Genomic DNA, 27604 nt, shown 5'->3' on the forward strand with positions numbered 1-27604 from the left:
TTGCTAGAGCAAGGAGAACATCCACCCTTAGAGTCTACCAATCGAAGTGGGAAGTCTTCCGAAACTGGTGCAAGTCAGTATCAGTATCCTCGACCAGTACCTCTGTAACTCAAATAGCTGACTTCCTCTTATATCTGAGGAAAGAACGATCTCTTTCAGCTCCCACTATCAAGGGTTACAGAAGCATGTTGGCATCAGTCTTCCGTCACAGAGGCTTAGATCTTTCGAACAATAAAGATCTACAGGACCTCCTTAAGTCTTTTGAGACCACGAAGGAGCGTCGTTTGGTTACACCTGGTTGGAATTTAGACGTGGTACTAAGATTCCTTATGTCAGACAGGTTCGAGCCGCTACAATCAGCCTCCCTGAAAGATCTCACCTTAAAGACACTTTTCCTGGTTTGCCTAGCCACAGCTAAAAGAGTCAGTGAGATTCATGCCTTCAGCAAGAACATAGGTTTCTCATCTGAAACGGCTACATGTTCTCTACAACTTGGTTTTCTAGCCAAAAACGAGCTACCTTCTCGACCTTGGCCAAAATCGTTTGATATTCCAAGCTTATCAAATATGGTTGGAAATGAACTAGAAAGAGTCTTATGCCCTGTCAGAGCTCTTAAGTTCTATTTAAAACGAACTAAACCTTTAAGAGGCCCGTCTGAAGCTTTATGGTGTTCAGTTAAGAAACCATCTTTGCCTATGTCAAAGAATGCCTTATCCTATTTTATCAGACTGTTAATACGAGAAGCTCATTCCCATCTGAATGAGGAAGACCAAGCTTTGCTGAGGGTAAGGACACATGAAGTTAGAGCTGTCGCAACTTCCGTGGCCTTTAAACAAAATAGATCTCTGCGAAGTATAATGGACGCAACCTATTGGAGAAGCAAGTCAGTGTTCGCGTCTTTTTATCTTAAGGATGTCCAGTCTCTTTACGAGGACTGCTACACTCTGGGACCATTCGTAGCAGCGAGTGCAGTAGTGGGTGAGGGCTCAACCACTACAATTCCCTAATTCCATAACCTTTTTAATCTTTCTCTTGAAATTTTTTATTGTTGTTTTTTGGGTTGTCCGGAAGGCTAAGAAGCCTTTCGCATCCTGGTTGATTTGGCGGGTGGTCAAAGTCATTTCTTGAGAAGCACCTAGATTAGGGGTTTTGATGAGGTCCTGTTGTATGGGTTGCAACCCTTGATACTTCAGATCCTAGGGGTCGCTCAGCATCCTGAGAGGATCGCGAGGCTCCGTAAGGAAGACGTACTTAAAAAGGCAGAGTAATTGTTCAAGTCGACTTCCTTACCAGGTACCTATTTATTTTGTTTTTGTTATTTTGATAACTTCTAAAATGAAATAAAAATTCTTAGCTCATAATAATGTAAACATATAATGCTGGTCTCTACCCACCCCCCTGGGTGTGAATCAGCTATTATAATCACCGGCTAAGTTAAATATTGAAAAATGTTATTTTTATAATAAAATAAATTTTTGAATATACTTACCCGGTGATTATAAATTAAAGGACCCTCCCTTCCTCCCCAATAGAGACGCAGTGGACCGAGGAGAAAATTGAGTTCTTTGTTTACATTGAGTACTGGGTACTTGGACGACAGATGGCGCTGTTGGGCACACCCGCAACCTGTATAGCGATCGCTGGCGAATTTCTTCCGTACAGTTTTCTGTCGAGCAACAGAGTTGCAGCCATTATAATCACCGGGTAAGTATATTCAAAAATTTATTTTATTATAAAAATAAAATTTTTTTGATATTTATTCCTTTTTGTCTGAGATAAGTTTGTGAGTTTTTGGCTCCAATAAGGTTACAGGAATATGAGAGCCGATTTTATTTCAATCTGAGACTGGTAGCGAGAGTTAATCGCTGTGACAGATGAAAATGTCACTTCGCACAAATATGTTGGTGAAAATTGAATCAAAATTTTCATTGCTTTTTTGTTCTGTGATAAGGATGACTTTTATTTAGCTTTGAGACTGTCATCCCATGATAGATAATGAAACTTTTTTTTCTGATTCACATAAATGTTTTTTTTAATGTTTGCTACAAATGGATCTACTCTCCACAAATTGCCATGCTTAGGATCTTCTTCTGTTGTGTTATAACACCCCAAAAGTTTTGACTATGACTCTTAAGTACTGTTGAAGTGCTATCAGAGAGGAGGTCTTTAATATCCTATTGATTTATCTTCAACAACTATTTTTCAGAGCTTACATGTTTTGGCATATTTTCATCAAGCGGTTTCTTATCTAAATCTGTTCGTTTTGATTGCAAGTGACTTTCAGAACACAATATAAAGAGGCCATGTATCCAGGTCACTGTCAGGATTTTGAATACAGTAAATCCAAATTTCACATTTTCTTTCCGCCTCCAATTCGAATGTTCTTGCTAATGGTGCCTGATGAAGGCTGTGGTTGCTCTCATTCATTAATCAGCTCATGGCTAAGTGGAGTATAACTATTATCATTAGTTATTTTATCTTTGGTTTTACTTGAGAAATACAAAATATTTCCTTGCTTTTTCTTATTATGGGTCTATTAATCCAATTTTTTTTTCTAATCTGAAAACAAAATAATTGGTAATTTGAGCAACAGCTGCTCTTTGTATTTGTTAAGTTTCATGTATAAATTATACAGATATATAAAAAGATTTGTTATACTATCAACACAAACCTATAGGAAAACCCTAGAATTACAAAAAAACGTTGAATCTGCCCTATTATCCACATTTACCAAAATTCGTAACACACTTTTGGGTCCTGTAACAACTAAGCACTATCTCTTTCACTGTTTTCTGGATCTTACTGAAGCATCGAGGGTAATTGTGTTCGATACGGTTATGAAACTGATAGAATATATTCATTTTTATTTGGTATATGTTTTATGTAGGCTTAAACATACTAGAAAAATTTCATATCAATAAAATTTAATTTATTGTAATTTATAATGCTGTTAGCTAATTAATGCTGTTCTTTTCTGCTAAATTCTGTATTCAAATGTTTAATGTTGAATCACCCTAAAATGCTAAATTGGCAATACGGGACTCTGTCTTCTGTGCAATTTGTATAAGGGTTTCCTGAAGAGGATCAAGAAAATAAAATAATAGAAAATGTCTCAATTTTTCTGCGGACTGCCAAAATTTTTTGTGGACCACCAGTTGGTGCCCACTGATCTAGATTATATCAAGAAAATTTTTGTTGTTCCATATAACTTGCAGTGATCTTTGAGGCCTTCACCAGGCATTTAAAGTTATAATGCTTTTATGATAATTGCAACATAACTAAGAAATGACTCATGACAATAATTGCATAGTTTTGTTTGATGGTATTGATTTATTCATTTAAATTACAACATTAATTTCAAGTTGAATTTTCAGGTATGTTTTTAGTTGACCTTGACATGAAGGGTCAAGAAGGCAACTCATTACGTCACTCGTCCCGGTCTGCAATGCTCAGATACAAATCCCCTCTCCTGCAAACAATTGGAACTACGATCTTTGCCCCATTAATGTTATATGGAATGAGTGAGGAAAAGCAGATGGTCACAGTGGAACTCTTTGCTCAGTATGAGGAAGATCCAGTTAGTATCTTTCTTCATTGTGCAACATGGCATTTTCTAACTGGAAAAATAATTTTTTATTGCTTGGAGATAACTTGTAGTTACTCTTATCCCTAAGAAAGGTACTTTAAAGGGGTCATTCAAGTATTCCTGTAATAGAATTCTTTAAATAGATCCACCACTATTTTGTAAGGCTGGGAAATATAACTTCAATTTACAAAAGAGCTGAAAAATCTCAATTTCTATTCATTCAAATGATTAATTACATCAATAGAGGAGACTATTGTTCATATTGTCTGAATCATGATGATCTTCCTAGCTTTTGACTCTTGCATCTATACAATCTACACACCTTTTATTTTTACTGAAGGCTAACTAATGAAATAAGTTGAATACATCAAGTGCTTGTTGAAAGCAACAGAAAGATGGTTAAAGGATAAGAGAGTATTTCACTATTAGGGATGGCATGCTTACCTCCAGAAGTATTTGTTGTTTCATACCTTAATTATCTTTAATAATTCATTATTTTAGACCATGGCCAATCCAAGTAGACATGATCATTTGATGAGAAAGGTAATAACTTAGCTTTTCAATCCATTGTTATCTGGGTGTTCTTGGGAATTTTATTTTTTAAATTTTTTTAATATTGTAGTTTTACAATTATCGTAAAGGATCAAGGATCTTTTCATTTTGTATTTTTATTGCTGTAACTTGAAGGGAGATGAAATATGTTTCACAAAGAAGTGTCTGAAATAGGTCTAATTTTCAAGAAAGGGGACAGTGACACCTCAAATTTAGAAGGATAAGAATTTTTTCTGTAATAAGGAAAAATATAAACATCCTGTGTCAAACCTCTTTAAATAAGGGAAGAATTCTGTTTCTCTCATCAAAAGGTTATGTCTAAGTTAAGATATTGTATTTTGAATACAACATCATTGTGATCATGACTATTAACATTCCAATTATACTTACTTGTATAAAACCCAAATTAATTCTATAGGTGGTTTGAGGGGATAAGTGGTCATGAATCCATCGTTGCATTTTGATAGTTCCTCTAATGAAAAAGCCCCTTCTGGAGTAGAGTAACAAGAGGGTAGAATTTAGATGTGTTTCTTTGATGAAATCTGGGGTATAGTGTTTCTTTAATGAAATCTGGGGTAGCCATCATAGTAATGTAAGTCATTATAAGAATGTTATGTAATGAATGATAGAGCTTTTCAATAATGGATAGTATCAATATCAAAACCTGTTAATGTTATCCCCGTGAATTGTAGTTAAAACATTTTTAATTTTCTCTTCCAGTTGAATCCTCTCTCGGAGGTACACATTGAATTATTCACTCATCATGTTGAGCTTTATGCTGCCCAGATGAGGATTCATGCCATGTTCACTGGTTTGCGATACTTTATGTATCACTATCCTCTCAGTGCAGCATCAGTTGGAATTGGTATATGTATGGTGTTCCTGTCAGCAGTTGTAATTCTAAGTTGGTATCAGTTCTCTGAACTAAGTCAAAGGGGACAGGTTAGTGAAATTTCTCTAGCTTATTGTTTATTTTTTGTACAATACACTAGATTGTCTTGGTATTTTGTGTATTATTTTCTATTTTCTGCCATTTTGTATGATACATTTCATTATGAATTCAATATAGTTAGTTGACACCTTCAAAGAATTTGTAGTGCTAATTTGATTCCTAACACGGTCCTTGTTTTCTCATTTTATGTTATGTATATTCATTAATGTTTTACTTTTCATCTAGTTTTGCCTCCAGTTAATTTTATTAATTGATGGTTATGAAAATTATTGCACATCTATTATCCCTGTTAAAAGATATAGCTTGCATAGCTTGATCATTGAATTGGAAAATGTGGATAGAATATTTTTCATTTGTTTTGAAGTATATTTAGTTTATCACTTTTCTAGATGGATAACTAAAATTTGTTTGTACTGATTAAATAGCAGATCTACAAAAAGGTACTCTTTTAACTTTGAGAGAATCTTCCACATTTCCTGACAGTAAAGCTTCAATATCATACATGTAACTTATTATATTGGTAAGACAGTGCACTGTTTTACCATCAATATTTTTGGTCATATCAGTGGGTTTTGTTGCATTATGGCTTTAATGGAAGTACCTTGTATTTTTTTAATAGATTTTCATGGTCTAATACAGAATGTATAAGCAAATAATGAATTGAAGATAGTTTTTACATTTCAGTGCTCATTTTTTATTATTTACAGGTTGGCAAGCCAACATTTCCTAATGGCCAAGTACAAACAGAACCAATAGAAGATTTGAGAAGTGTCAGTAATTATGCAACAGACCGTAAAGGATCACCCAAAATTATTAGTATTTCCCCTAAGAAAGGTTTGTTCTATGATTTTTCACTTAATCTAAACTAGTTTCAAATTAAACCTGTTTGATTGTATTTAAGTGACTTGATGAATATTAGGAATGTCTGGATTTAATGTATCAAAATTTTATTTTCATAAAAGATTGGAAACTACCAGCCTAAAAATTCCTGAAGATATGTATAGTATGTGATACAAGTGTTCAGAGTCTGATCAAGTGGAATTACAGTACAGGGCTAGAAAACTCATAAATCTCAAATATTAATGATTAATTCAGTCCTAGGTAGTGAAAGATATGCCCCACTATTATCTTATATATTACTGTACTCAATTGTCTTTTTGATAACTGAAAATTTTGTTCCTACACACATACAAACTCTTCGCTCTTTATTAGGGGATATTAGTTCTGGTGTTGGTGGAATCTAGCAACAAACTTTTTAATGCAAGGTGTTAATGACCCTCTGCTAAGTAGTGGCATTTAGACACATGCACCCAGTGCATTTCACCACTTTTTGGTTTTGGATCAGTAGAGTAAAGATTTACCATCTCGCTCTCCCGTAAACCTACTTTTCCCTGGCTATAATCTTATCTTGTTTTCTTTTTCTTGAGATGCTACCGCTAGAGAATTATTGGATCCTTTAACTGGCCAGACAGTACTACATTGGATCCCTCCCTCTGGTTAAGGCTAGTTTTTCTTTGCCTACACATACATCGAATTGTCAGGCCTAGTCTTTACACTTCTCCTCTGTCCTCTTACACCTGACAACTGAGAATACCAAACAGTTCTTCTTCAGCCAAGAGGTTAGCCCCCAATGTACAGTGAACCCTCGTTTATCGCGGTAGATAGGTTCCAAACCCGACTGCGATAGCTGAAAATCCGCGATGTAGGGACACCATATTTACGTTTTTATTTAACATGTATATTCAGACTTTTAAAACCTTCCCTTTACGTAGTACTGTTAGCAAACTACCCTTTGATGTACAGAACACTTAATGCATGTACTACAGTACCCTAAACTAAAACAGGCACAAATATTAAAGGCGATTTTATATCATGCGTTTCCTAAACAAGCCAAAAAGAACGATAAAAAATGACAACCAATGTTTTGTTTACGTTTATCTCTGATCATAATGAAGAAACAAACGCATTTACACATCTGTGTATAGGTTAGTTTTTGCATCAATTATATTGATTATATGTTGATTTTGTTATTACCAATGTTTTACTTAATTTTTCTTAGGACTTCCAAATAAATGAAATGCCATTTATATAATGTTTTTCTTTATGACGCCGCCTGAAACGGAAACCTTCCATTCGTTTACTGTACGCTCCATCTTCGATCGTAATAAACAAATGAAGGCATTAAACGCGCATGATGAAAGTGATAAATAATGATATTAAAAGCTTTTAGTAAATATGTTATTACAAATATTATTTACCGTATCTATATAAAATCCTACATATGTAGCAAAGCAGGAAAACAATTTATTTTCTTTTTTTTTGGCGTTTAATCAACAATAACAAACTGCCGCTAATGACCGAATGATAATTTACGAGAGAGAGAGAGAGAGAGAGAGAGAGAGAGAGAGAGAGAGAGAGAGAGAGAGAGAGAGAGAGAGAGAGTTGTTTTAAATGTAATAAACAAAAAAATATGATAGGTTATAACATATATATTCAGACTTTTAAAACCTTCCCTTTACGTAGTACTGTTAACAAACTACCCTTTAATGTACAGAACACTTAATGCATGTACTACAGTACCCTAAACTAAAACAGGCACAAATATTAAAATGTTAGAATATTAAAGTAGTATAAAAAAATAAAGATTGTTACTGTACTCACCACAAAAGAAGTTGAAGAAAAACTTGAATGATGATGGCGATGAATTTGCTGCACAGTAGAAATGATGATGATGAAGCTGATGATGTCTTCTACTGTGCAGCCAATGATAGTATTTTACGTCTTCAGACGGAGGTGTCTTTTCCTGGGACACCTCTTCAACTTCTTCCTGGGACACTTCTTCAATTTCTTCCAAAGGCATAGTAGCAGGAGGAACTGGCTCTTTTTTGCGAGGCTGGAAGAACATTGTGATCGGAAGTTGCTGCCGCTGCTTCTCTTTTCGCTCGAAGAGCATCCTGTAGGGAGTCATGCCTTCATCGATTTTGTTGCAGAATTGCATAGAACGAACCATATCCTCATCCCACTCGCGACAATTCTTTTAACTCCTTCGCAAGGTTGCAGAGCTTGGCAAGCCGTTCTAATATTAAGCCCGTTTCTTCGACATTTTCTTGGGTCTCTTCCTGTGTTTCACTGTCTTCTTCACTGGCCGATTTCGTCAGGTCTTCGAGGTCTGTGTCAGTTAGCGGCTGGGAATGGCAGTCCAACAACTCGTCGACGTCTTTAGTCGTCATGTCGCCAAACCCGTCACCTCCAATTATCGCAGCCAACTGCACAGATTTGCGTATTGCAGAGTGTTGAATTTCAGCAGGTGTAAATCCCTCGTCATCGTAAACAATCTGGGGCCACAACTTCTTCCAGCTCGCATTAACAGTAGCAGGTTTCATTTCTTGCAGTGCCTTCTGGATGTTCTGCAGGCACGTGGCTATTGTGTACTTCCGCCAGTACGCCTTCAAATTGAATGTTTCATCCTCATCATCTTGGGCAGCATCCACACACACAACGAGGTCCGCCAAGGTATTCTTCGTGTAGAGGGCCTTGAACGCCCTGATAACCCCCTAGTCCATTGGTTGAATTAATGACGTTGTGTTGGGTGGCAGGAACTCAACCTGAATGCCCTCATGCGACAGATCAGTTGCGTGTCCACCAGCATTATCCATAAGGAGAAGGATCTTAAATGGCAAGCCCTTCTCTAAGAGATATTTACTGACTTGCGGGATAAAACACTGGTGGAACCAGTTGGAGGTCAGCATCTTCGTAATCCATGCTTTTGGATTATGCATCCAGTACACGGGAAGGAGATTCTTATTTTTATTTTTCAAGGCGCAAGGGTTTTTCGATTTGTAAATAAGCCCCGGCTTTAGCAAAAATCCAGCAGCATTGCCACACATCACGAGGGTAACACGATCTTTGAATGCTTTAAAGCCAGAGGCTTTGGCTTCTTCTTTGAACAGGAAAGTTCGCGACGGCATTCTCTTCCAAAACAAGTCGGTCTCATCCATATTAAACACTTGTTCGGGCTTGTATCCACCTTCAGTGATAATATTCTTAAATGTCTCATTTGCGTAAGGTTCAGCAGCGGTAGTGTCAGCAGAAGCAGCCTCACCATGCAGGGAAACGCTTTTCAGGCCGAAGCGTTTCTGAAACTTTGCGAACCATCCTTTGCTGGCGGAAAAACGTTGTTTCTGAGGCTGGGAATCAGTGGATGTCCCTGCTTGAGGTTCATCTAGTACATCATCTTAGTCTTCTTCAGCATGGTCGCCATCGTCGTCTTGAGGTTCCTTTGCCGCAAAATTCTCATACAAACCCAAAGCCTTGGTTCGGATGGTGTTCGTATCCAAGGCTATGTTCTTCTTCCGGCAGTCGGCAATCCAGATTGCTAAAGCACCTTCCATACGGACGATCGTTTTATTACGAGCGGTAACAACTCGCTTCGCTGACCTGCTAAAGGTGATGACAGCCGTCTTTCTAATGTTTGTCTCGTCCTTCTTAATGTAGCGAACGGTGGATTCGTTCACTCCAAAATGGCGGGCTGCGGCCGCGTAACTCTTGCCTTCTTTCAACATATCGAGAAGTGTCACCTTCTCAGCAATTGTCATAATTTTTCGATGGCGTTTAGGCTCACTACCAGCCTTAGTAGAAGCAGAACGCTTGGGAGCCATTGAACGCTTGGGAGCCATCGTAGGGGTTAAACAGAAAGTTCAACTTCAAACAGTCACGCACAGCACAGATTAAAGTTACACAGTAACGTAGCAGCATCTACCCGACGAGAGAGCGGCAAACAATGTGGCCGCGAGAAGATGCTGCGGATCGGAGAAGCGGTCAAAACACCAATCACAGGCTAGATTACAAAACTTGGGAGCTGATTCGTCATCTATCAGCACTGGAATCAATCACAGTCCGTCTTACATGCTACGTATTAGTTACAAATTCAAATACAAGGTACTATATACAGTATGCTTTACGTTACGCAATTTTACGCTTGTTTTGTTGTAGGATATGTACGCTTATTTGAGATGTGATTTTTGCAACAAAGAATATTATTGGATGCAGTACTACATACGTATACATACAAAAGATTCATGGAAAAGATGCACATCCATTACATTTGTAGTAGTAGCCATCAGCAGCCTTACACCATTCAAATATGACAAAGTCAGACTGCATCTGATTTGCGTTTCATGTTCGATTTAATTTTACTACGTATACTGAATTATCGTATGATCACATTCTCTTTTCGTGTTTTATTTCTTTCTGTACTGAATTATATGTCATATGTAATGCAATGAACCATCAGTAAGAGCAGATATTACTAATTATTAATGGAATTAACGAAATATTTGGGGGTCTTCATATATCGCGGCTATTTTCGAAATTTCCGGAAAATCCGCGATATATGTATATACATGCGTTATGAAAAAAATCCGTGAAGTGGTGAATCCGCGATAGTCGAACCGCGAAGTAGAGAGGGCTCACTGTAATTGTTCAGTGGCTATGTACTTTTCTTTTGGTAAAGGTAGAAGAGACTAAAGTTATGGTAAGCAGTTCTTCTAGGAGAGGAACACTCCAAAATCAAACCATCGTTCTCTAATCATGGGTAGTACTATAGCCTCTGTACCATGGTCTTCCACTGTCTTGGGTTAGAGTTCTCTTCCTTGAGGGTACATTCGGGCATGCTATTCTGTCTTGCTTCTTTTCCTTTTCTTTTCCCTTTTTGTTTTTATGTTTTATAGTTTATATATGAAAGATCCGATTTAATGTTGTTGCTTTTCTGAAGATATTTTATTTTGATTGGTCATAACTTCTCTTGTATTTATTTCCTTGTTTCCTTTCCTTACTGGGCTATTTTTTCTTGTTGGAACCCTTGGGCTTATAGCATCCTGCTTTTCCAACTACAGTTGTAGCTTAGCTTGTAATAATAATCATAATAATTATAATTCGCATTTGTCCTGGCATAGCTGGCTGTTCGTTTATTTTGGCAAGGGAGACTGATCCTCACAACCTTTGCCTTGCCTGCAGATGAGTCTCGTGCACTCATGTCAGGAGTGGCCATCCTCCCAGTGGGAGTGGTCGGTAGGTGACAAAAGAATAATTCTAAAAGGGATTCTTTGCCTTCGGGGTTTTCATTGAAGTTGAAGAAATTTCAACTTCTTTATCCGATGCCTCATTCCCTCCCCACTGTCTCTGCTCCTTCGGCCTCCTCTAGAGGCTGGTCGAGCAAGAGTGATGATCGTTAGACTTCCACACAACCTGCGGGTGTTAAGGACCCTGTCCCTTTCTCTAGTGAAGCAGAGGCACCCCCGCCCTTAGGTCCCCCCTTCTAAGGATTAACTTGTAGAGGTGCTTAAGCTTGGAGTACAGGAGGAGTGCAGAGCTGCCTTCTTGGATACTGGCTATGGCCTCTCCCCCCAGCCTTTGGAGTGGCGTTTACTCCAGTAGGTTTCACGGCCCTTTACCGAGACATCTTCTCCAACTCCTCGCCCACCTGAGGTGTTGGCAGTAGGTTTTCTATGGAGTCCCAACCATGCCCGCGACCTCCTAGGGTGAACACGCATGCTGAGCTTGCTTAGGAGCCTGACTTGCTCGGCACACAGCTCGTTCAACACGCTGGGCTCACCTAGCTGGAGAAGCCGCCACCCTCCGAGGTTGGTCACACTTCTTCTCAGCGTGAGAAGGCTTCCTCACTAGAGTAGTTTCCTCATCGAATGCCTCAGAAGCAGGTATTAAAATCATCAATGTCTTGCTCTAGCTCTTTGGTGATCCTGGCTGCCGATACCCTGTAGTCACAACCCCTTGCCTCCGTGCCTCTACCAACTAGGGGAAGTGCCAGTTAGTTCTAGCATTCGCGAGCAATGGCAGCTTACGTTTAAGAAAAAACCCCCTTAGCCCTACTCGTCCCCAGTTGAGTGAGTGTGTCTCACTGACAAAAGCAAGGTTATTTGTGAACCTCGTACAGGCTCTATTGCGAGTTCTCTCTCGCCGTTGGACGTTGCTTTGGCACATAAAGGACCAGTCCCAATCAAGGCGGTGGAGTCACTAGCGTCGTTGCACACTCACTAACCACATGCAGGTAAGGTGGGCGGGTGAGCTCCCACTGCTGAATAAGTTCTGGTCACTTTTCTCCCACCACTTTCTACCTTGAATATGGGTACGAACTCCTATTGCTGATAAAGTCCTGGTCGCTTCTTTCCCAACACTGTCCTCCCTTCAGTTGAAGTGGCTATCCTGGAGGGTATTTTGCCTTGCATGGTGTATCGGCTTCTCCATGTTGACCAGTTTTTCCACCTTTTTTCTATAGTCTGTGGGTTTGATCTATCCATTTATATATCTGTACATATTGTTTTTGTTATCATTCTTGTTAATTTAGTGTTTAAGTATGATTTATTTTTTTATTACCATTAATTCTTATGCTGTCTGGACACATTGAGCGAAATCCGGGACCAGTAGGTCCTAGATTTCGTCATTGTCGTCTTCTGTATTCCAATATTTGTGGTCTTCATGCAAATATTCAAGACCTTACAATTGTGTCCAGACAGTATGATATACTTTTGTGCTCAGAAACTTTGGTTTCTAATATGAGGCACTCATCTGAGCTCCTTATAACTGGTTTTAAGATGCCAATAATGTTGAAAGATGATGCCATTCCTAGGGCCAGGGGAATGGCGGTGTATATTAGGACTGAGTACCTTGTTTCTCGTAAGTCCTGCTATGGATGTTGATGTTACGAGATTTAAGTAATGAACGTTTGTGGCAGGCATAACAACTTCTATTTATGTTCAATCTACCGGAAACCTGACATGGATGATTCTATCTTCGATTGTCTTCTTACCATTATGGCTAAGATTCAAGAAGATGATAGAAAGGCCTCTTTTGTCTTTATTGGTAATTTCAATGCCCACCATAGGGAGTGGTTAAATTCTGTTTTTCCTACCGATCGCCATAGCTTAAGAGCTTTAAACTTTGCCTCTAAATTAGGCTGTGAGCAAATCATAAGTGAAGCTACTCACAGGTCTGGTAACTGCTTGGACCTAGTATACACCAACTCCTCTGGCGTTATGACAAGGAAGGTTGGTTTTCCAGTTGGGACATCTGATCATGCCTTGATTTCATTAGTAGTGAAGACTGAGCAGCCTGTCCCTGATTTATCATACTCCTGTAAGATTTATATGAAATCCCAAGCAGACTGGAATGGGATTTTGGATGATCTTTTAGGCCTGAATTGGTCACAGTTATATTGTAGTGTTGATCCTGTTGACCCTGTTGACCCTTTGAATGAAAATATAGTCAACATAATTTATAGGCGTATACCTTGTCAAGTGCTAAGATACTGAGTGAAGGACAAACCATGATTCAATGATGATTGTAGACGTGCTTATTTGGAGGATCAGGAGGCCTATCATCTTTGGAAGGTTAATAGATCAGTTTTGACCCGGAATAACTATACTCAGCTTAGAGCTTTTGCTCAGAGAGTTTATGCTTCAACTGAGAAGAAATACAATTTAACCATAAAAGAAACCCTTTCTGGTACAACTTAGGAACATAGGCAATGGACTACCCTTAAATCTGTACTCTTTGGTGTAGATGCAACAGTTCCTCCTTTACTAAAACCAGATGGCTCTGTCACTCACTGACCAAATGAAAAGACAATCCTTTTGACTGATGTGTTTGACAGTAAGCAGAGTAATGAGAAACTCGAACTTCCTCTTTCCTGTTTTCCTTAGGCTGAACTAACTAGTTTACCTTTTTGATCTCGGGAAGTTAAATCTCTCTTAATGAACCTCTATGCTTATGGAGATGTAGAACTAAATGGTATTTTTCCTTTGTTTTTTATTGAAGATCTTGAAGAATTCTCACTGCCAGATATTGAGAATTCTTCATACCAAATTGTATCGTCACCTGTCATAACAGTTCACCGATCCAATGACGTTGAAGAAATAGAGGCCAAATCTGTTAGGGCAACTGAAGGCCCAGCACCTGAAAAACGGATTTTGAGCGAAGCGAAAAATCTATTTTTGGGTGAGATGGCCATGACGTCCTAATGGAAGGTTCCTTTAGTAGCTTCCGAAGGGTATATATGACTACAGTGATATTCCCAGAGAATCAAACCAAAGGTTTCACAGAATTCTAACTTTTGGCGCGAGTACCTTTAAGATTACTCTCAAGGGTATCGTATATCATCAGGGGACGTATTCTTGACACGCCACATGGCAATCTGCACCCCGAATAGCCTTTACGCCTCTAGGCTCTAGGGGAAACGTGGCAGAATAGAAGGGTAACTGCAACAAAGATTACCCTGGTTCCCCTACTACAATCATATCAAAACCGCGCCAACTCCCTCTGGCGGTCATTCCTTGTAGCGGTGAGCAAGGTGCTACAGATACAGTAGATCAGGGGGGGAAACCGTGAAGATCTTTTCATAGAAAAGAAGGGTGGGTCCATTAGGACGTCATGGCCATCTCACCCAAAAATAGATTTTTCGCTTCGCTCAAAATCCGTTTTTTGGGCTCAAGCCATGACGTCCTAATGGAAGCATACCAGAGAATTAATGTATCTGTGGTTTTGTGTTAGTGCCTTAACCTTGGGGCAATATTTCCACGGCCAAAAGGGCCAATTGAGACAAATGACGTTACCGTTATCCGTCATCATCACTAAGCATAACAATGTTAGTGCTTCCTGCCCCCTGCAGGGAAGAGTAATTTTTAGACGTTCATCTGCTGTATATACTATACTGCAATTATACTGATTACCTGTATAGACATATACTGTAGTTCAGCCGGCCTTTTGCCGGATTAGCTAGCTATTGTCGGAGCATCTAGCAAGCTAGAAAGGAGAGAGAGAGAGAGAGAGAGAAAGCATGGAGTGAAGGCTCTCTATTACTGTATATGTTTACAGTAATAAAAGATGTAAAAGTCTAATTTTACTGCCTTTCTCCGAAAAGAAGGTTCACTTCCATTTAGCCATAGTACTATTGCCGGCTTACTACTGTAGGCCAGCCTCCGGCAGCACGAGTACAGTCGGCATACTACCTACTGAGTCAGTATCTATCTGTGCCGGTCTACTGCCGGCCAGAACAATACGCCGACAACAGAAACTGTGGCTAGCAGTTCAAGGGAGAACTGGAGAACCTTGGTGACAAAAGGGGCCTCCCATCCACAGCCGCCAAAGCCGCTGGAAGCTGGCAGTCGCCGACAGCCGTCATGGCCGTTGGCAGTCGGCAGTCTCCGACAGCTGATGACTGAGGAGGGGGGGGGGGTCTGGGCGGCCCCGGCAACCCACCTGCAATGGTAAGGTTGCAGGACTCCAGCACAGGAAAGACAATGGCTCGGCCATCGTAAAAGAACAGAGAGGGGAGGGGAAAGGGTCCTATATGAGGTATAGGAGGGACCGGCAATGTTGCCGGATCTACACACCTTGAAGAAACTCTGTTTCAGTACCGGCACGACCACAAGCGGCAGGAGAATCATTTATTCTCCAGCTTAGGAGGTGCTAATACAGTTAAGGGGACGGCAGCTCATGCCGTTCCTCTCAACAAGGGAGAAACAGAGTTCCAATGCCGGCGCCATCCTAGGCCACAAGAGTATACGACTCTATAGCCGAGGGTCGGCGAGCATAGGACTAGTCTACTAGACCACAAGGAGAAGGTGGCGGTAACATTCGACCACTTCAGGTGTAGTCTAGAGAGGGCTAGCCTCCTATGCCGGTAGTTCCGACGGCAAGGGAATGCAATCACCCCGCCGACCAACTGCCGACAAAGACTAAATACTCTGAGGTTCTGATCGAATCCCAAAACTTGCCGACGGCCGTTAAGGGATGAGACAGAAAACTCTAGGCTAGTCATGCCTGAATTCGAAATTCAAGGCCGACGCAGAGAGTTGTAGCCTAAGGCTACTCTCAGAGGGAAGAGAGATTACCCATAAATCTCTAGTGAGATTGATGATGGTTAATATAATTCCAGGAGATATCGATCTCCAGGAATGATAACCAATACACAAGGGTAACCGGGGAAATGACGAAAGTATATGTCGTCTAGGTTATGTTACCCAGACAGGACGAGATTTTGGTTACCTAAATCACCAAAACTCTGACATATACGATCGCCACGGAAAGGGAAAAATATGCTTATAGATACCTTTACAATATATGATGCCTAAATAGCTTTCATAACAATGAATAAGCTATTTACACCAGAATATCGTTCTGCTAACTAAATAGCACATGTACCAAGAACGACAGCGCCATGGCGACACCGGCGATCGGCGAAGATCCACACACAAGAAATACACAATTTCATTGCGAAGCTGGAACTAAATTACATATTGTAAAGAATCAGTACTCAACTTTCTAGATGGAGAAAGAAGCCGTAGAAGCATAAAGATTCCCAGAAATCGATCGGAAATGTCAGATCGACAGGGAACACCACCGTAGCGAGTCGCTACAGATAAAGGAATGACCGCCAGAGGGAGTTGGCGCGGTTTTGATACGATTGTAGTAGGGGAACCAGGGTAATCTTTGTTGCGGTTACCCTTCTATTCTGCCACGTTTCCCCTAGAGCCTAGAGGCGTAAAGGCTATTCGGGGTGCAGATTGCCATGTGGCGTGTCAAGAATACGTCCCCTGATGATATACGATACCCTTGAGAGTAATCTTAAAGGTACTCGCGCCAAAAGTTAGAATTCTGTGAAACCTTTGGTTTGATTCTCTGGGAATATCACTGTAGTCATATATACCCTTTGGAAGCTACTAAAGGAACCTTCCATTAGGACGTCATGGCTTGAGCCCAAAAAATTGTTTGTACTATCCAGATCAGTAAGTACTGAGAGTAGTTGGCAAGATCTCTCTCTCCAGGTCTCAGATTAACCCTGGAACGGTACGGTGGGTCGTCCGCGACCCCGAGCGTCAAAAAAAAAGAGGTTTTTCTCACGTGACTCACCCCCGTGACTGAATTTGTGGGTGATCGACCTGCAGTAGGTGTCTCCCCTACACGCTCTAGTAGTGTCCAGATGTGCATTGCTGTAGCTGTACTCCTTCCCCGATTTCTGAGACGCGTCGGGGTCGGGCGCGACCGAGTTTACCCTTCTAAGGTAATTTGCATAATTATCAAAGTTATTACGTATTATGAAATTGTCGTAGAATGGTGCAACTTGTATAGGTTATCAGTTGTGGAAAGTCTTGGTGGATTGTTTGGCTACCATGTGCATGATTTTTTTTTTAGTTAAAATGTCGTTCATCACCACGAGGACCATTTTACCGCGAGTGCCCCTTTTTCATTTTTTATCATTTTTTTGCCAAGTCATTTTTCCGTAAGATATTGCCAAATAGTGTCGTAAAACTTTTGCTTGTTTAGTGTTGGAAAGTGTGTCTAGATGATCTGGCTACCCATGCGTGACTTTGTTTTTGTCAGATACGACGTAGTTATTGGTATATTGGGTATTTAACTGCGGTTGCCAATTTGTTTTTTTTTCAATATTTGTAAAAATTTACTACGTAGTAAGGAATTGCCGTATATTATTGATTTTTTTTTCATGTTTATGTGTTAGAAAGTGTGCCTTGATGGTTGGGCTAACACGTGCATGTCTTTTTTTTTATCTGAGATGCCGTATATTAGAATGTTGGGCATTTTACCGCGAGTGCCCCTTTTTCAATTTTTTTCATTTTTTTGCCAAGTAATTTTTCTGTAAGATATTGCCAAATAGTGTCGTAAAACTTTTGCTTTTTTAGTGTTGGAAAGTGTGTCTAGATGATCTGGCTACCCATGCGTGACTTTGTTTTTGTCAGATACGACGTAGTTATTGGTATATTGGGTATTTAACTGCGGTTGCCAATTTCTGTTTTTTTTCAATATTTGTAAAAATTTACTACGTAGTAAGGAATTGCCGTATATTATTGATTTTTTTTTCATGTTTATGTGTTAGAAAGTGTGCCTTGATGGTTGGGCTAACACGTGCATGTCTTTTTTTTTATCTGAGATGCCGTATATTAGAATGTTGGGCATTTTTCCGCGAGTGCCCCTTTTTATTTGTTTTGCATTTTTTTGCTTAGTCATGTTACCGTAAGGAATTGGCAAGTAGTGTCGCAAAACTTATATTTTTATAGTGTTGGAAAGTGTTTCTAGATGATCTGGCTACCCATGCCTATTTTTTTTTAGCCAGATATAGCGTATATATAGGTATGTGTTCGATTTTCCTGTGATTGCCATTTTTTCGTTTTTTCCCATTTCTTTCAAAATTACTACGTACTAAGGAACTATCACAGAGTAATGATTCATTTAGATGTTTATTTGTCGGAAAATGTGCCTTGATGGTTTGCCTAGCACGTGGCTGAAATTTTTTTTTCTGAAATGCGTATAATAAAATGTTGGCCATTTTTCTGCGAGTGCCCCTTTTTATTTGTTTTTCATTTTTTTACTTAGTCATGTTACCGTAAGGAATTGGCAAGAAGTGTCGCAAAACTTATATTTTTATAGTGTTGGAAAGTGTTTCTAGATGATCTGGCTACCCATGCCTATCTTTATTTTTAGCCAGATATGGCGTATATATAGGTATGTGTTCGATTTTCCTGCGATTGCCACTTTTTCGTTTTTTCCCATTTCTTTCAAAATTACTACGTACTAAGGAACTATCACAGAGTAATGATTCCTCTAGATGTTTATTTGTCGGAAAATTTTGTTTACTTCTTTTTTTATTGAATATCATCAAATTTTTTTAGCTAAAATATTATATTGTTCTACATTTTTTTTTTTTTTCGATTTTATTTCCCTTCAAAAAAATTTTTTTGGGTCAGAATTTTAATTTTATAGTCGTAAAATAATCGACAATTATCCAGCAACCCACCATACAGTTTTTATGCATATCCAAGAATAATTAGATTAGTAAATAACACCTTGAAATTGACATACCCTTCCTACATTTCAAGTGGCAGATTAGGGAGTCTGAGTCAGTGTGGTTGGCGGCCATTTTGTGGACATATCCGAAGCGTAAGTTGCCCTATCTATATATATTCTTGTTCCCTATAGAATTTGTGATATTTTGGTATATTTTTACCTGCATAAATATCATATTATATATTAAATATATGTATTTTTTTACGAAATTTCTAAGTACTCAAAAAATTACCTTTAGATATGGCCCCTGATATAAATGTAATTTACAAAATTATGAAGATTTTTTTACATATTTCTATTTTAGGATAACATATGTTTATTCCCTAAAAAAATTAGCCACTTCCTATTTCATTTGGGTACCCAAAAAAATTCATGAAATTTGGACAAATTTTTTTGGCCAAAAAAAGTTACCCTTTTTTTCTCATTTCAGATCTTCACCTCCATGGGTCTGACTTCATCCAAAATACATCAAGATGTGTCCTAAACATTCAAGAATCAATTCCTAAAAGGATTTGTGTATATATGTATAAACTTTTTTTTTATGAATTTTTATGTAAGGTCATTTTTTTTTCTACTTAATTTTTTAAAATATTTATAATAAATAGTTTTTCTGCAGATGAGTAGTATTTATCTTTACAGTTGTTTTAAGCATTCTTTGAAGTTTTTTTTGGCAAAAGAAAAAAGGAGGTTACTGCAAAAACTGATTTTTCAAGAATTTTTTTTGGCGTCGGGGTCGTTCGCGTCCGAGTATACCCTTAAAGGGGTGTCCGAGGAGCGTACCTATCCACGGTTAATAAACTATTAGTTCATAAAAAGCCCCTAAAAAGTCTAAATAATGGCTCTCTTGCAATGGAACATCTGTGGATTTGATTAAACAAGAGAGGAAGTTTGGGTTCTGTTTAAAGAACATGATATATCAGCAATATGTATACTGGAGACTAAAATGATAAGTGCTCGAGCTCAGGGAGGCAAAGGCATCATAATCCGCAAGTTTGTTAATCACAGAGTTGTCCACCTGAATTTTGTGTTGCAGGCATGTGCAATCTAAATTTTTACTGACAATTGGTTCTGGATTTGTTCACTTTACCTTGATTCAACATTAGAAGATAGACTTCAGGATGCACATGGTAATCCTCGTCAGCTAAAACTTAATGATTTATAATCCTTAATAAACTAGCTTCCTCAACTCTTTATATTGATGGGGATTTTAATGCCAAACACACCCTATGGCGAGAACAACGTTGTGATCGATGGGGGTTGATAGTGGGACAACTGCTTGACATAAATGACATCACTTTAATGAATGATGGTTCCCCTACAAGACATGATGTGTATCATAGTTCCGATTCAGCCTTAGACCTCACTATTTGTTCTTCATCTTTGAGGTTAGATTATCAATGAGCTATAGAACAGAATGATCATGGCAGTGATCATTGGCCCATTCACTTGAAGTATGGAAAAAATATATCATCTCCATGCTTACCCAACTGGAAGGTGCGAGAAGCTGAATGGGGATTATTTAATAAATCCACTGAAATTCATCGCGAGATAAATGAATTTCATAGGTCAAGACATGCGTAGCTGTCCATACCCCAAACATCAGGTAAACTTCAACATCCGGTAGTTCCCTGGTGGAATGATGCCTGTGCTTTGACGCGTAGGATAGCGAGAACTTGCCAAAATAGATATTGTAGATACCCTTGCTTAGTCACTGAGATAACATACAAAAGAGCTCTTGCTAATCAAAAGAAAACTTTTAAGCAAGCAAGGAGAGAATCATTTAATAAATACATAAGCGAATTGAAATATAATTCCTATTTCATTGGTCTGGAATAGAATCCAAAAGTTGCAAGGGAAATGCTGTCCATCTCCCTTGCCTATATTAACCCTTTAACCCCCAGGCTATTTGGAAATTTCCGACCCTTAACCCCAAAGGGGTTATTTTTTTCCCAGCACATTTTGCAGTATATTTTCTTTAAATTGCTCTAACAGCCTTAATTTTTGTCATAGAGAGGTCGGGTTGGTCTCATTCTCTTGGAAAATGCCTGAATTTTCTCAAAAATCTATCAAAAATATGAAAAAAAAAATTTTATAGCATTTTTTTGCGAGGACGTACCGGTACGTCCATGGGGTTAAAAGGATGGCTTTTGTGAAACGTACCAGTACGTCCTTTGGGGGTAAAAGGGTTAAGAATTGATGGGCTTTTCATATCTGATGCTGGAGAAGTAGCTGAAGACTTTGGTAGGCATCTTTCTTATATCTAGTCCCCTACACTACCCTCCTGCATTCAGGGATATTAGGAACAGTACCACTGTTGTTCCTCCTATTAGTACAAATTCAGAATCTTATAATCTTCCTTTCACCTTGGAAGGACTGGATAATGCAATTTCATTGTCTTACCCAACATCTGGGGATGATATTTTATATTCCATGATTTTTAGTCTACCAAAAAATACAAAATAATTTTTTTTATAGATAGATAGTTTTTGGACTTGGAGAACTTCCCCTAAGTCTTGGAAAACGTTGATCATAGTTCCTATTATAAAACCATTAAAGGATTCATACCTCCCTAAAAATTATAGGTCAATCGGTTTAACTAGTTGTGTTAGCAAGATTTATGAGAGAATGGTAAATGCTTGACTAGTGTGGTATTTGATATCGAAGAATCTTTTGTCTAACAGACAGTTTGGTTTTAGGAAAAATTAAAAGTACCTATGACCTTTTGATGTTCCTCACTCAAGAGGTCCAGAATGCTTTTGCCATACAAAGTCAAACCATCACAGTGTTCTTTTACCCAGAAAAGGCCTACGATATTGTAGATAATATGTTTTATTGTATTAAATATTTTTTTCCAGATAGATAACCTTAAAAGTGAGAGTTGGCTCTCTTATTTCATCATCTTACCCTCAAGAAGAAGGAATTCCTCAGGGGAGCCTTCTTAGCCCAACTCTTTTCAATGTAGCTATTAACGGTCTACTTAAACAAGTTCCTGTTGTTGTGCATGGTATGGCTTTTGCTGATGACTAAGCAATAGTGAGTAACAAGTCATCAGCTGTTGAAGCATGTCATAAAATCCAGACTGCTATTAATGCTTCTACAACTTGGGCCAGTGTTAGAGGGTTCAAATTTTCTCCAGAAAAAACCAAAGCCATACATTTGTGTATGCTAAAAAGAGTGAAAGAGATCCCTTCGTTGTTTCTGAATGATTCCATTTTACCAAACAAAGATAACATTAAGTACCTGGGTGTTTTTTTTATAAGAAATTAACTTTCTCCCAGCATATTAATGAGGTGGTATGTAATGTGAAACTTAGACTTAACATCCTCAATGTTATGTCTGGTTTCAACTGGGGAGCTGATAGGACTTGTTTGTTGAGGACATACCAGGCATTGTGTCTGAGTAAAATAGATTATGGTTGTCAGATATATGGATCTGCATGTAAAACCACTCTGGCAAAACTTGATGTGGCTCATAACATGGCTTTGAGAATTTGCACAGGTGCATATAGGACATCATCTATAGATAGCTTATACGAGGATTCAGGGATTCCTCCCCTTTTTATTTGTAGGGAAGAGTTGGGTTTGAGGCATATGTCTCGTGTTCTTACCTCAAAGCTCAACCCAAATTTTAAGTTTGTTAAGCAACCTGTTGATAGAGCACCGACTAGAACTAGGTTGCCTAAACTATCAGAGGTTAGATTAGTAACCTCAGTTATTAAGGTGGGATTACTTCCCCCTGCAGTGGCTGAAATTACTCCTTCAAAGTATCCTCCCTGGAATAAGCCTAAGATGGAGATTTGTCCGATTATACAATTTTGGGGGATAGCCGACATCAAAGAAATGAAACTGAAAAGGGGACCTCTCCTCTCTACGTTCCTCCCAGCCTGACAAGGGACTCAACCGAGTTCGGCTGCTACTACTAGGGGTGCCACAGCCCACCCTCCCTTGTTATCCACCACAGATCAAGCTTCATAACGCTGAATCCCCTACTGCTGCTACCTCCGCGGTCTTCCAAGGCACCGGAGGAAGCAGCAGAGCCTAAGGAAACTGTGTCACAATCGCTCGCCATTCATTCCTATCTCTAGCACCCTCTCTTGCCTCTCTCACATCTATCCTCCTATCACCCAGAGCTTCCTTCACTCCATCCATCCACCCAAACCTTGGCCTTCCTCTTGTACTTCTCCCATCAACTCTTGTATTCATCACCTTCTTTAGCAAACAGCCATTTTCCATTCTCTCAACATGGCTAAACCACCTCAACAAATTCATATCCACTCTAGCTGCTAACTCATTTCTTACACCCGTTCTCACCCTCACTACTTCGTTCCTAACCCTATCTACTTGAGATACACCAGCCATACTCCTTAGACATTTCATCTCAAAGACATTCAATTTCTGTCTCTCCGTCACTTTCATTCCCCATAACTCCGATCCATACATCACAGTTGCTACAATCACTTTCTCATACAGAACTCTTTTTACATTCATGCCCAACCCTCTATTTTTTCACTACTCCCTTCACTACCCCCAACACTTTGCATCCTTCATTCACTCTCTGATGTTCATCTGCTTCCACTCCACCACTGATCCACCTCCTCAACCAACTCTCCATTCAACATGACATTCAACCTCGCACCACCCTCCCCTCTCGTACATCTCATAACCTTACTCTTACCCACATTAACTCTCAACTTCTTTCTCTCACACACCCTTCCAAATTCTGTCACTAATCGGCCAAGCTTCTCTTCCGCGTCTGCAACCAGTACAGTATCATCCGCAAACAACAACTAATTTACCTCCTATTCATGGTCATTCTCGTCTACCATTTTCAATCCTCGTCCAAGCACTCGAGCATTCACCTCTCTCACCACTTCAGCAACATACAAGTTGAACAACTATGGCGACATCACACATCCCTGTCTCAGCCCCACTCTCACCGGAAACCAATCGCTCACTTCATTTCCTATCCTAACACATGCTTTACTACCTTTGTAGAAACTTTTTACTGCTTGCAACAACCTTCCACCAACTCCATATAACCTCATCACATTCCACATTGCTTCCCTATCAACTCTATCATACTCTTTCTCCCGATCCATAAACGCAACATACACCTCCTTACCTTTTGCTAAATATTTCTCGCATATCTGTCTAACTGTAAAAATCTGATTTATACAACCCCTACCTCTTCTAAAACCACCGTGTACTTCTAAGATTGCATTCTCTGTTTTATCCTAAATCCTATTAATCAGTACTCTACCATACACTTTTCCCACCACACTCGACAAACTAATACCCCTTGAATTACAACACTCATGCGCATCTCCCTTACCCTTATATAGTGGTACAATACACGCACAAACCCAATCTAAGGCACCATTGACAACACAAAACACATATTAAACAATCTCACCAACCATTCAAGTACAGTCATACCCAATTCCTTCAACATCTCAGCTCTCACACCATCCATACCAGATGCTTTTCCTACTCTCGTTTCATCTAGTGCTATTCTCACTTCGCCTCTTGTAATCTCTCTCTCATTCTCATCTCCCATCACTGGCACCTCAACACCTGCAACTGCAATTATATCTGCCTCCCTATTATCCTCCACATTCAGTAAACTTTCAAAATATTCCGCCCACCTTTTCCTTGCCGCCTCTCCTTTTAACAACCCTCCATTTCCATCTTTCACTGTCTCTTCAATTCTTGAACCAGTCATCCTTACTCTCTTCACTTCTTTCCAAAACTTCTTATTTTCTTCATATGAATGACCCAATCCCTGACCCCACCTCAGGTCAGCTGCCCTCTTTTCCTCACGTACCTTGCGCTTTACTTCCACATTTTTCTCTCTATATCTTTCATACTTCTCTACACTATTACTCTGCAGCCATTCTTCAAAAGCCCTCTTTTTCTCTTCTTTTGTTTTACCTTCACTCCTTCATTCCACCATTCACTGCCCTTCCTCATGCTGCCTCCAACAAACTTCTTGCCACACACATCACTTGCAATCCCAACAAAATTTTCTTTTACTAACTTCCACTCCTCCTTCGATTATGGATAGTAAAAAAACACCTCAGATTAGCAGTTAAGGGCTAGTTTTCTATCTCATGCTTCTGAGCATGATACTTATCATATTTATACCAATGGTTCCAAGAGTTCTGATGGTGAGGGTTGCTCCATAATGACAACTGATAGTTTAATTAACAAAAGGCTCCTGTCAAATTCTTCTATTTTTACAGCAGAACTGTTGGCAGTTTTGACCACTCTAAAATTAGTTTTTTATAGAAATTTTTCTAAGACAATTTTTACCGACTCGTTGAGTGTTTTAGTAGCATTAAGAAGCCTCAGTCTCTTGCCATCATTTGATGCAAGAGAATCGGGATGGGGTTTGTATTTCAATGAATAGAAAGCATTTTACGATTAAGTTTAACTGGGTTCCGTCTCATGTTGGGATTGTGGGAAATGAGCGAGCTGACGTTGCATCCAAGTTTGGCAAAACTTTATGTGGTTCATAACATGGCTTTGAGAATTTGCACAGGTGCCTATATGACATCATCTGTAGATAGCTTATACGTGGATTCAGGGATTCCTCCCCTTTTTATTCGTAGGGAAGAGTTGGGTTTGAGGTATATGTCTTGTGTTCTTACCTCAAAGCTCAACCCAAATTTTAAGTTTGTTAAGCAACCCGTTGATAGAGCACCGACTAGAACTAGGTTGCCCAAACTATCAGAGGTTAGACTAGTAACCTCAGTTATCGATGTGGGATTACTTCCCCCTGCAGTGGCTGAATATACCGCTTCAAAGTATCCTCCCTGAAATAGGCCAAAGATGATTTGTCCAATTATGAATAGTAAAAGTGCTCCAGTTCAGCAGGTTGTACAGTTTGTAAAAGATATTGATATTATGAGTTATAGTTTTATGGTTTTATTCTGGTTTTAAATTTTAATCTGTTTTATAGATTTAATTTAATTTTATATTTAACTTTAATTTATATATTGATATTTTATACTGATATATGTGCGCTGAATGGCCTTGCGGCTCCGGCGCTTGGCTTCGGGCCAAAAATTTCATAAATCAATCAATCAAGAGGAGAGTGACGAAGAACATTATCTTTGCATGGATTTGGAAGGTCATCGATCGCACTGTTAATCCTGACTTTCCACAACATGATCGTTGACCCAGAGCTCAGGATGTTAGGAGTGTAAGCATGTCTCTAGCATTCAAATGAAACTTCTCTGTGGCACAGGTCTTACAAGCTGGTGTCTGGTGACCTCAGACCATCTTCACTGTGCGTTATCTGCAAGACATAACCCGTAGCAGCATAGATACCTTCTCTCTGGGTCCTGTGGTGGCTGCTCAACAAGTGATATAGCTACCTTAGCTCCTTGCCGGACCAGTAGTAGTTGATCTAGGGCAGACGTTACCCAGTGTGAGTTTGGGTTCAATGGATAGAATGACTGGTCTACTTCCTTCATCTATCCCTCTCTTGGGTACAACATCTGGAGGACTCTGCATGCTGCCCTACCTCTGACTACTGATAAATATCTTTTCCCTTGTTTAGTCAGAAATATGATATATATCTTATGACCCTGTTCTCCCTGTGAGAGGGAGTTGGGTATTGTCTAGGTTTATGTATGAAGTCGTTTTCAGCACACTTTATTCTTACATGGCCAAGTCATAGTGCCTAGCTTCCAGACATTCACTATGATTGCTCAGGCCGTCAACTCCCCAGCCGGGTGCCTCTCTCATGCTTGAACAAGCTCAGAGTTCACCCCAGGTCAAGTTCCTAGCCAGTTGGGTTTTGGACTTTCAGCCTCCTAAGGGTGAGTCTCCATAGGAAATGGCTAATGGTTTTTATGTGTGAAGGAACAAATGACAAATTTGAAACTAATTTTTTTCTCTTAACCACATAAACCTGAGCTCTTTAATCATACAGTACTTGGCCCACCATCACCTGTCCCCCTAGAAATTCTGCCTGAAACCTATAGTGATGTAACGCACTGGGTGAGTGTGGTAGCGGGGTAGCTGGTCTATCCCCACTACCTCTGCTAACTAGCGAAGAGTTGTTAACACCTCGCGTTAAAAAGTTTATGGCAAGATTCCAGTCACACTGCATCTAACATCCCATAGTAAAGAGCTCAGGTTTGTATACATTAATTAAGAAAAGTACAAATTGCTTCCAAATTTGTGACTTTCTAGGCTTTCACCATATCCTGTCCACATTAGTATAAGAACTGCATTGCCGGACAGTTTCTTTTATTAGAAATGTGCTGTCACTGTTATTGTGTCAAGACCTAGTTTTATTAACCCATATTTTTCTTATGAACATGTAGGTTTTGCTTATACCCGTATAGCATATTAGTTACATATTGACCATTGCTAAGGGATCTGTAGGTATAGTTTTGAATCTATTTTTATGAAAATTAGTAGCAATAGGCAACATTTTGTAGACAATTATTGTTTGATAAGGTCAAACATACAGAGCATATTTCATAAAATTTGTTAGTTGGTGAATAACCAAATTTTCCAGAAGGGAAACAAACCTGGTAATGGGGAGACACGGCTGCCTTCCTGCCATATAAGTGCCAAGTTAGATTGTAGTAAATTGCTGTGTATCTTATGACTTAGGGGACTTTA

General features: G+C 39.2%; 1 protein-coding gene across 4 annotated transcripts in view; it reads left to right on the forward strand.

The window, feature by feature from the left end:
- The window catches only part of Seipin (lipid droplet biogenesis associated protein seipin), a 169482-nt gene that overhangs the window by 105745 nt on the left and 36133 nt on the right, over positions 1 to 27604 (forward strand). For all 4 annotated transcript variants that reach the window (XM_068383600.1, XM_068383603.1, XM_068383601.1 and 1 more), the window contains exons 4-6: positions 3375 to 3577; positions 4859 to 5080; positions 5798 to 5924. In XM_068383600.1, coding sequence (XP_068239701.1) covers positions 3375 to 3577; positions 4859 to 5080; positions 5798 to 5924 — 552 coding nt within the window. The remainder of the gene's footprint in view (positions 1 to 3374; positions 3578 to 4858; positions 5081 to 5797; positions 5925 to 27604) is intronic.

This window comes from Palaemon carinicauda, chromosome 11 (assembly GCF_036898095.1).
Source record: "Palaemon carinicauda isolate YSFRI2023 chromosome 11, ASM3689809v2, whole genome shotgun sequence".
In the NCBI taxonomy this organism is placed as follows: Eukaryota; Metazoa; Arthropoda; class Malacostraca; order Decapoda; family Palaemonidae; genus Palaemon; species Palaemon carinicauda.